Source organism: Lonchura striata, chromosome 2, assembly GCF_046129695.1.
Source record: "Lonchura striata isolate bLonStr1 chromosome 2, bLonStr1.mat, whole genome shotgun sequence".
Lineage (NCBI taxonomy): Eukaryota > Metazoa > Chordata > Aves > Passeriformes > Estrildidae > Lonchura > Lonchura striata.
Window position 1 is genome coordinate 69,115,630 of NC_134604.1, and position 10,892 is coordinate 69,126,521.

Below are 10,892 nucleotides of genomic sequence, written 5' to 3' on the forward strand. Positions count from 1 at the left end.
GCCTTTGAAAAGAGTGTGGTTGCATATGTGATGGGCTGGGGTGTAGGATACCAAAATTCAGCAATACCAGTGTGTGAAAATGAGAGCCCAGCATGATCTTTAGTCTTCCTTCCCCTGCCAGGACAGTCACTTTTGCTGTGGGATACAGTCTTTACAACCTTCATAGCATCCAAAGAGTCTCCTCTCTGCATGCTAGGGCAGAAGTAATTTAATTTAAGACATAAATATGATCAAAAAAGTATATACTGGAAAATATTCAAACCCACTTTGTGCATTTATAAATCTGCTTCCAGTTGGAATCAGGTGAGACTGGGCATTTTAGATGCTAAAATGCTTAAGTAACTTTCAGAAACCTGCTGCCAAAATGGCTAGAGATAGAAAGTTGAAAATTGGCATGTTATGACATTCGCTTTAGCAGAGGTGCCCACGCTCTTCCCACAGCAAAATGACTTTAATTTGCCCAACCTCAGAGTCCTTGAAAATGACACTCTGAGCATTTGCTGTAATGATTTCTCACTAAATTAGAAAAATGCCCAACTAAGGAGGGATTATCTCTGCATGTGGATGTGGCATAATGACTGTCAAGTGCACTGAGAGCCCCACTGGGCTTTGCAAGGTACACAGGGTCTGCAGCAGAGGCCAGCGTGCATCAGAGAATATTAATACTGTCTTGTTGGGGCCATCCATTGTGATACTCCACTGCTGTTCAGACAAAATTATACCATATGAGGGAATTCTCTTTGCTACTTTACATATATGAGGTACATTTTAGAGCTGAGGATTGTTCCAAATTGTCTGGCTGACAAACTCAGTCCATAAAGGATGCAGTCACGTGTGTGCCCACACTCTGTAATGTGTGCACCGGCTGGGGCAGCATCACTACAAGATTCTTCCTTGCAGCCCACAGCCACTGTTCCTGCAGTGAGGATGTGATAGTGAACTTCATTCTGCACACCCATTCGCTTTTCCAGCTGCTCCCTCAGATCCTACCCGTTCTGGTTCCTCAGGACAAAATGTGTTTGTCCACAAGGTACTGTTAGTCTGCCAGGCATGCTGCTGCCCAGGTTTTCAGAGAGTAAGGAGGAAGCTGTGTGGGCAGTGCCACTGCCTCATCATCCCTATCAGAGTAGTGAGAAGCTCTCCCTGTCTGCTTGAGCTCAGCCTCAAAACAGGAGTGTGAGGAGGCACATTTTGTACATCAGAGCGTGTGCCGTGGAGGAAGAGAGACATGATGGGAATGTGCTGACAGACAAGAATGTTGAGAGCTTCAGCAGCACTACCACAATACCACTCCAACAGCAACACTCAAACGTTCAATGCTGCTGCTCCTTGCATCCCACTGCCAGCAACTGGCTCAAGCCCATGCTGCTGAACAGGCATGAGGAGCACACACACGCGCCTCTACGGGTGCCACTGACTTCGGTGCCAGTGCTCTGTAAGAGGATGCCAGACCCCTTACTAAACCTACATTAGGCTGTTTCTGACTCTATTTTGCAACGACGTTTCAAAATAAGCCTGGTAAACATGAGCAGGATGGGAGGTGAGTGCTGGAAAATCTACAGGGCACTGATGTGCAAATTAAGGTCCTCTGAGGGGTCTTTTCTGTTGAAACTGGTCCACTGGGGAAGAACGGGCATGCAGGAAACATTACAGGGCCAAGCACCAGGCAAGACTGACTGACTCTTGTAACAAGGCCAGATTTTAGTCTCAAACCTGCCAAATTCATCCCCAACAGTCAAGTGGAAAGAAGCCAGGAAGATGTTGCCCATGGGGTGTTGTAACTACAAGCTTGCCCTGCTATCCCATCTCAGCTGGGTAATGTGGGAAGACAGCAGAGAGGTAAGCCCAGATAGAGAGGTAAGAGGTCTAAGGGTCCCAGGAGTCAGTGAGTGAAGGAAGGCCACCAAGGAGCCTGATAATTTTGTCCATGTGCCTCAATCTTGATAATGCAGCTACCTAGTGTCACCAAATCCTTGCAGCTTCCAGACAGGGGAACACAAATCAGGCCAGACCAGCAGGGTGAGAGTACTGCCTTGTGCCTGTCCTGCACTGTCATGTCTAATGGCTCCCCCCCCCGCACTTCACATCATCCTGAGTGTCCTCAGAGGTCCACAGTGTGCTGTGGGCTGCAGGGTCACACTTTCCACTCATCCGTGGAGTGGAGCTGGAAGAACCCGTAGATCTCCCAGACACACAGCCATACAAGGTGTCTTGGGAAGGCTGGAGGGTGACACGTTTATTTTATGGACAGGACTTGATGTTGTCCCAGGAGGGGGACTTTTACCTGCACTGCCTTTACACCTTGGTGCCCAGGGATCTCAAACCCACAGCTTCTCACACCAACTTCAGCCTGTGTGTGGAGCAGCATTGACCTTCTCCTCAGGGATTTCTCATGAGGCATGATATCTCTCTGCCTCTTCCCGATGCATGTTTTGGACACGCTCTGGGATGAAAATTGGGTCCCATCCTGGTACGGGCAGGAACCTACTGTAGCCTAGGGACCCAAGCACATTCCCGGATTGAAGGGCACGAAACCCGCCGTGCCAGGCGGTGCAGCTCTGCGGCCTCGCGGGGAGAGTCGAGGCATCGGCTGCCGGTGTAAGGACGGCCGCTGCACCCACCGGAGATCGTCCCCGTAAGCCCGAATGGAGCGGGAGTCCCGGCAAGAGGGGCTTTTCCCTGCACGAACGGAGCGGCGGCCGGAGCGCCGGGCTCGGGGGGTCCCACACCCGAGGAGGTTGATGCCTGTCCGGCCCCGCGCCGCCGCTTGTGGCCCCCGCGGGGCTGCTTCCCACGGGGCTCCCCGCGAGCCACCGGGACGAGTCACCGCGAGGAAAAAAACGGCAAAGCGCTGCCGGGAGCGGGGCTGCCGGAACCCAGGACTCTCTCCGTGATGGAGAGAGCCCCAGCAGGGCCGGTCCTGGCCCCGGCCCCAGCCCCGGAGGGTCAGCGGGAGGCTGGGACAGTCCTTCCACTCTGGCGGCGGCGGGCACCGGGACAGAGGATTCGAGTCCCGGCAGCAGCCTTGTTTATATTGACCTACAGGCATAGGCAGGCTTGCGGCTGGAATGGCAATGAAAGGTGTTCAGCCCAGCCTGTCCCCACTCCGACCTTTAGCTTCGCGGGGGAGGACCGAGAGAGCCCTCGGGACAGAAGGCGGGTGTCCCATGCACCCCGTACCTTCAGCTCGACACGGAGAAAGGAAGACTCCCTGCCATCTGCGCTCGCCGGAGCGGGCGGATCCCGTGCCGAGCTGCGGCGGAGAGGGCTGGAGAGCGATGGTGCTCCAAGCGCACGCCCGCAGACGCCGAGTGGCTGCTTTCTACGCGAAGAAAATAAACCACCAACGAGCTTTTATTGTTATCATAATCATTATTATCATCGCCATCATCGTTTCTCTGCACATAAATAAATAAATAAATATCTCCCGCGGGGAGGGAGTGGGACGGAACGGTACAACCACAGTTGTGCCCCTGGCAGCGACAAAGTCAAAACAAAACAATTTTGTAAAGGAAAAAAAAAAATTAAAAATGAAAAGATAATAACCCAATCAGCCTTCAGCCCTCCCCGTCCGTCCGCCCGCTTTTAGGCACCGCCGTGTTACTGGAGGGAGCCCGGGACAGCATCCCTCCAGGCGGGCGCACCGCCCGTGCCGCGCAGCATCCGCGCACTCCGCGCCCGTCTCGGTGCGCGGGGAGGTCTGCGAGGAGATTCTCGGGCTCGGGGATGCGCCTGCGGGGAGACAAGTGGGGGAGCACTATGGGGGGACGCCTGGGGTCCTAGGGAGCAGTTTATTTACACCAGGGTGCCGGAACACCCGTCCTCATGGGCCGGGGGTCTAGAGAGGCGAGAAAGTCCTTCGTAAATTACACAAATTATACAAAACAGTATAAAATCCTTCGGCTGCATGTCAGCACCGGGGCAGGCAGGACTCCCTCCTCTGCCTTCGCCACAGTTTCTGCGGAGCCGGGGTGGGTGTGCGGGTGGTTAGGGAGTGACTGCGAGACCTCTGTCGTCCTTCCCCGAGGAGGACGGAGACATACGCAAGTCCTCGTCGTCCTCCGAGCACTTAGTGGTGGAAAGGGACGAGCATTTGCAGCTGTGGCCGCTCCCCCCACCCCGGTGGGAGCTACTTTTGCCTTCTTTCTTGTGCTTGACCCGTCGGTTCTGGAACCAGATCTTCACCTGCTTCTCGGAGAGGTTCAGGTAGGTGGCGATCTCGATTCGCCGCAGTCGGGAGAGGTACATGTTAGAGGCGAACTCCCTCTCCAGCTCCAGGAGCTGCGTGCTGGTGAATGCGGTGCGCATCCGCTTGCTACTGGGCAGCTGGCTGGACGTGCTGTCTGCGAATGGAGAGAAGCGCACCGTCAGGACCGGCCGGACCTCCGCCGCCTGCCCCGCAACGCCGGGCACTCGCCAGTCCCCGCTGAGCCCTCCTTGCCGCCTACCCTGCGGGGCCACAGCCCTTCCTCGTCCCCGCCCCGGGGGGCCTGAGACCCGGCAAGCGGCTGCCAGGCTGGAGTCCGAGCCCACAAGAGTCCCGCGGCGCCTCGTCCTCCCCGTCCGCACAGCCTGGACCGGAGGCTCGGCGGGCAGCAGGGGGGCTTCCCCAGCGCATCGTCCAGGGCACCGACAGAGAGAGGTGCCAGCACTCCCCGTCCAGCCTCCGTGCGCTGGGCAGGCACCCCCCTCCCCAGGTGTCTTCGACAGGGTGCCCCGGGATCCCCATCACATCCCCGCAGCGCCCACCCCTGTCATGCAGGCATGCATCCCCCGCTCCCCGCCCCTGCCGCCTTACCCACGGAGATGCAGTGGAACTGCCGGGGGTCGGGCAGTGGGTAGGCGCCCTGGTAGAGCGCCGGTGCGTGCCCGACGCTGACGGCGGAGACGGAGTGCTGCTGGCGGGCCAGGGGCGAGTGGCAGTACTGGGAGCCGAAGGGAGGGAAGGAAGCCTTGATGAGGGGGATAGCGGGCGGCGGCGGGTGCAGCTGGGAGGCGGTGACACAGAGCGGGCAGACGCAGAGCAGCCCGGCCTTGCGAGCGTGGCAGGCTCCGGCCGGCAGCCCGGGCAGCGGGTGCGAGGGGTGCACGGCGTAGGGGAAGAGCGGTGGCGGAGGACTGCCCTCCCCCTTCTTCTCGCCCGCCTCCCGCAGCACCAGCGAGTCCACCAGGAAGGAGCGCGGCATTGCCCCGCGCAGCCCCCGCGCAGCGCCCCGCGCAGCGCCCGCGCGGCGCCGCTGGCCAGCCCGAGTGGTGCTGAACGGCGCCCGCCGCCCGCTTTAAATAGCGCCCGCGCCATGTGATGGCGGCGCCGGGCGCTCAATGGGCTTTCTGTGGCTCTTCTCTTGGCATTCACGCCGCACGCTCCCTCATTATTTCCCTTGTTAACTAAATGAACTGCATAATGTACTCTATTCTTGTCGACCCCACCCACGCCGTAGCAGGCGGCCTCTCCCCTCCTCTCCCTTTGGCGGGGTTATTTTCTCATTCTCTTGCGATTTAATATTCTTTTCTTTCTCTTTATCGCTCTCCTTTGCTTTCAGCCCAGCTTTCAGCCCGCTCCCACTTGTTTATTTTGCCGGCTGCAGACGCGGTCCCCATCGGCGTCAGCTTCCCCTTCCAGCCCCCCGGTGCCTTTCCCACCTGTGGCACCAGGTCGGCCCCCCGGTGCCGACGGCCTCTCTCTGTTCCCTCGCCTTCGGGATTTCTCGTCCCCACTGCCTCGCCCGCCGCCCTCCCCAGCCCCGCGTCTTTGTTCCCAGCCTTGTCCAGGACCTGACACTTATTGCTGTCGCCGCCGTCGGGCGAAACTCCCGGCCAGAGAGATGTGCCAGCCGATGTTCCACCGGCAAGGATATGAGCAGGGCCTCTGCGTGGGCGTGGGCGCCCAGGCACAGCAAACGGGTGCGGAGAGCCACAGACATCTCGGCTGCGCTGGTGCGGGTACAGAAAACCCGACACGCAGATACCTCTCCGTGCCGGCGGCGCCCGCGGAGGGAGAAGAGGCGCTCGGCACGTTCCGCTTGTCCCTGTCCCCGTGCCCAGTCCCAGCGGTAACACCTGCCATAGCACCGTGGCACCGTGGCACCGTGGCACCCACGTGCTGCGGCCCCGACCCCGGCCACCACCAAAGCGCGCTAGCCCGACCCCGCATCACCGCGCACAGGCGCGCCGGGAAGTCCCCGCGGCTGTGGGGACGACAGGGAAACGATTTATATTTCCCGAACGATGAGATTTAGCTTAAACACCGCGGCGGTGTCTGGATGTCTTAGCACGGAGACCTGCTGAGTTCACAGCGGTCCCCAAAGCGAGCGCGTGTTCCTCGGAGCTAACGCGCACCGGCGCTGCCCCGCGCAGCGGCTCCCCGCGCCGCGCTCCTTGGAGCTCGTTGCTTTAGTAGGCGAATAAGGAATGCTAACAAATAAGAAAAAAAAAAAAATCGTGGGGATACATATTCTGCCCCTATTTTCCCTTTTAATATACGGGCAATAAAAAGACAAACGCACCCTCCGACCCCTGTCAGAACGTGGGGAGATTGCTCCCTACAGTAACCTCCTCGCCTCGAAACCAAACGGACTTTTGAAAAGGTGGGGGGGGGGGAAGGGGGAAAGGAAGAAAAATCCTTAAAAGCTGTGTACTCCGTGTCTCAGGGCTGGGCAGAGGTTGTTTTGCCTGTGGCCACATTTCTTATAGCAATCCACGGGAGTTTTGCCGAGAGACTATTGATGCCTGAGACTAAAAATGTACTGATGTGCACAAATGAACGGCGAATATTACAGAGCGAACAAAAACGAATGTTAATAAAAACTCAGTTCTGCAATGATATAGAAAGGATTCCCAAGTGTCCTTTCCCTGAAAGTGTTAATAGAGTTTGGATTTTTCTTCTTTGTTTTGAAGGAAAAGGTATTTTAAAACATTTTCCGCCGGAGCCGTGTCCCGGGAAGGGGCATTTTTCCCCGCTGAGAAGTGGCTCGCCACCGGGGGTGGTGGATTCAGCCCTTTTCCGAGGGATTCCCGCTGCCTAGGGGCTGAACCCCGGGGCTCCGAGCCGCAGGGAGGCAAAGGGTTAACAGCTTCTGAATGCACACCAAGCCCAAAGCTACTGGGAAAGAATATCCAAAAAATAACCAGTTTTTTTTCCAGCCGCTGGACCTTATTGAATGTCATTGAAGAAAGTTTTGAATGCCAGATAAAGAGAGGCGAATTAAAGTGTGTGACAGCAGAGGATAAGCAAACACAAAGAGAACTCTGTCACACTTTGGGCAAAATCCGTGGGCTTTTTACCAAGCCTCTTCGCTATGATTGAATTAAGTAATAGGAAAACATTTTCTTTCAGTTTAGAGCCATTAGACAAAAACTTCAAAGCGAATAACACTTTTTAATGTGCAGCTCAACAATGGAATCTGTTTTGTGCTGAAATGTTTAAATGGTTTGTTGTGCAACTGTGGGCTGAAATAACCTAGACTGCAGCAAAATAGCATCCTTCAGGCCGTTTTATGAGCGCTTGAAACTAGCACAGACCTTTAATCCCAGCACTTTAAACTAGCTCCCCTCCCCGTCTTTTTGCGCCCCCCTCTTTTTTGGGTGTTTTGTTTTTCTACGAGAGGAAATTCTCCTCGTATATTTGCTATCTCGAAATGATCGCCGCTGAACGAAAAGGGTTCCGAGAGAGGGGGAAAGAGATCCGCCGGCAGGGTCCGCGCTGCGGGCGACTCGGGGGCTGCGGGGCGGCCCCCGGCCGGACCTGCCGCTGCTGCGTGGGACGGGCGGCCCCGGCCCCGGCCCCGGCCCCGGCCCCGGCCCCGGCCCCGGCCCCGGCCCCGGCCCCGGCCCCCGGGGGTCCTGTCGGGACGGGGTCGCCGGCGGCAGCGAGAAGTGCCGGCGCCTGGGCTCCGCACGGAGAGAATCGCCCGGTGGTAGCTGCTTCCCCCGCGCCCTGCCCGCCCGGTCACACCCGCCGGAGAAGGGGATGGGGAGAGGGAAGCATCAGGGTGAGCATCCGCTGGGAAACCCTTAGTGAGGGGAACGTCAGGGATCACTGTGGGGGATGCAGGAGAGAGAGGGCGACAGCGCTGGCACTGACTGAGCCGTGCCTTCCCCCCTGGGGCTGGGTGACCTGCGACACGGCTGCCGGCGAGGGGACAAGGTGTCACACTGCTGCTGCTGCTGGCGGCTGTGCCCACATCGGCTGAAAGGAGCTCCCTCTTCATTTTGAGGGACCAGCCATCATCGCCTTTTGTGATGAGGCACTCACTCTCTGCGGTGCTCGCGTTTCTGTCTGAGGGTAGGAGGTGCCACACACTATCAATCCCTAAGGCATGGAGAGGTACGTTAGTTTGGGAACTGTGGGGAGGTGAGGATGAAATCCCGCTGGAATGGGAAGGAATCGCTATTTCCAAGGAGACCACGTCCTTGGTAGCTGAGCAGGGCTGACGATTTATGAGTGACTGTAATATTCCCCAGCCTATCCCAAATAATTCTTTTTCGATGGCAAATACCAAAATATAAATGAAAGCCAATACTGAGCCACAAAGCACAGTGAAGGATTGTCCAAAGAATGTGCTTACACTGGACAAACACATCCAGGAGCAAGCTTGTGAGGTACCTGTTAATCCCTTCAATTAACTTGATCACTGAATGATTCTGAGTTTGAGTAACCTGTAATAGATTTTGGTTAACTTGGTTTACTTCTGGCTTCCAGAGATCCACAATACCAGGGATTCCAGAAACATAAGCTATGTTTGTGTTTCATTTCAGTTTTTCCAAAATAAATGCTAAACCACGGAGAGGTTATTTTTTTGTGTATGTTTTTCTTTATCTCTTGTCTGTTCAATCAACTCCTCTCAAATTTATAATTGCGTGATTTTTGTAGCTTGTTAGCAATTGTTTTAAAAGGGGCTTTAAATAGGAGACACTATTTACAATGATAAATACTGATAGCACAAAGGGGAATGGGTTTAAACTGGAAGTGGAGAGATTCAGGTTATCTGTTAGGAAGAAATTCAGAGGGTAGTGAGACACTGGAACAGGTTGTCCAGAGAAGTTGTGGATGTCCCATCCCTGGAAGTGTTAAAGGCCAGGCTGGATGCAACCCTGAGAACCTGCTCATGGTAAGGGGGTTTGGAATTATATGGTATTTAAGGTCCCTTCAACCCTAAGTCACTCCATGTTTCTGTGACCCAGTCCTGCCACATTTTCATGTGGTTCATCCAGTTTCATCTGTTTTCCATCACAGTTTATCAAGACAATAGCTTATCTTGCCAGTAAAACCTGTGCCACAGGACCAAATCAAAGCTGCTTGTTTCTGTAACCTTTATTTTCCCTTTCCACAGCAGATACCTAGGGTAGAGATTTGCCATTTAGATCTTCTTTAGTCCCATTGGTTCCTAACAGAGTTGGTTTATAAGGGAACCTTGTACTCATCTTCTAAGAAGACTATTTTTTGCTCTGTTTCTCCTCTTTGATTTGGCCTTTCACTGAGGAGGCTGTTTCAAAAATGTAGCTGGACATAAATCATAACAAAATAATAAGACAAGTGTGAATATCCAAAAATAAACAATGTAAAATAACTTTTTGCTTTTATAGCAATTTTTCAAATTGCTGGTGACCTTGTAGGACAGAAGTACTCAAAAGACAGAGAAGTGCTTGAGAGTAATGAAGACAAGGAATTGCAAAAGAGGAATTTGATATTAGTTCTGCAGATGTTGTTAAAATACAAAATTGTTAGAAATACTATCCTTCAACCTCAGAATCCACCCTATTTCCCAGCCCTTTTTATTGCCATCTTCTCCTTTCTCCAAATTTCTCATCTTTATGTGTTTCAAGTCCTCTACAAACTGAAAGTTTTAAAGGTTGTCAGACTGCTCTTTGAGAATATCCAAGGGGAAATTCTGTCCACTTGTGTGGTAAGAAGCTGTATCATATCTGTTGTTTATATGAAGCATTTGAACAGTTTCCTGTAGCTGATATACTTATTTTAAATCACATTAATGTGGATAGCATCGTCAAACTACATTGATCTGCAGTGTGGGTGCTTGAGGTTGTGGGTACACTGGTTTCAGTGCTGGTATCTTGTCCCCTTCCCGGCAGATTTGGAGGGTCTTGCAGTGGATGTAGTTATTGCTGAATGAGGCATCTGGTTAGAGCATTTTGTAATGGAAGAGAGATGACTAAATGTCTGTTAGATTCACTGATAAAGATCTTTCTTTGACTTCCAAGTGAAGTTCTACAGGAAGCTAACAGAAAAAAGCAGGTTTTCCTATCATTTAAAAGAGAATATCAGAGAGTTGATGAAACTAGAGCCAATAAAGCCACTGAAGAACAAGTCCCAGGTGGAGTTCCCCAACACACAGAAGGCATTTCCTGGATGCTTTTGCTACACAGCCACATGCAGAAACATGTCATGAGTGTCCCCAAAGGAGGAGAATGGAAAATGGGGCAGGGTGCTCTGCTCTGGGTCAGGTGCTGGTTGGGTTGCACATGATCAGTAGCAAGGGTAGTGAGCAAAGAGGGAGGTTTGCTTACCTGCCCCAGGGTTTTCTGGCCACTGCTGGTGACATGGTGACAGAGCCTGAAAGTTGCAGAACTGTGTAGCTTGGTTCCTTCTCTGCTGCTGACAAATACATGTTCCTCAAGCGTTTATCACACACAAACACGAAATGATTATCTTAAATGCTTATTCTGCTTATGTAAAGCAGACCTAACCAAGGTATGTTAATTCTTTCAACTTGCCAATCCTGGCAGTAGACTGACAAAATGAACACTGAACTGACAAAATAATTTTCTTATCTTCATTACATTTTTGAGGACTTTAACATCCCTTTTGAACACAGCAGAGTATCCAGAACATATTAGGTTACTTGTGTTTATGTCTGCATATCTGGAGATGAGCT

The 10,892-nt window shown here is 53.4% G+C and overlaps 1 protein-coding gene across 1 annotated transcript; it reads right to left on the minus strand.

Moving 5' to 3' along the window:
* Nucleotides 1-3,987: 3,987 nt before the first annotated feature.
* GSX1 (GS homeobox 1) lies at nucleotides 3,988-5,236 on the minus strand. Its single transcript, XM_021541879.2, has 2 exons — nucleotides 4,799-5,236; nucleotides 3,988-4,343 (listed from the first exon to the last, which is right to left on the minus strand). The coding sequence occupies exons 1-2, from the start codon at nucleotides 5,184-5,186 to the stop codon at nucleotides 3,988-3,990; spliced, it is 744 nt and encodes a 247-aa protein (XP_021397554.1). The 5' UTR covers nucleotides 5,187-5,236.
* Between the last annotated feature and the right edge of the window lie 5,656 nt (nucleotides 5,237-10,892).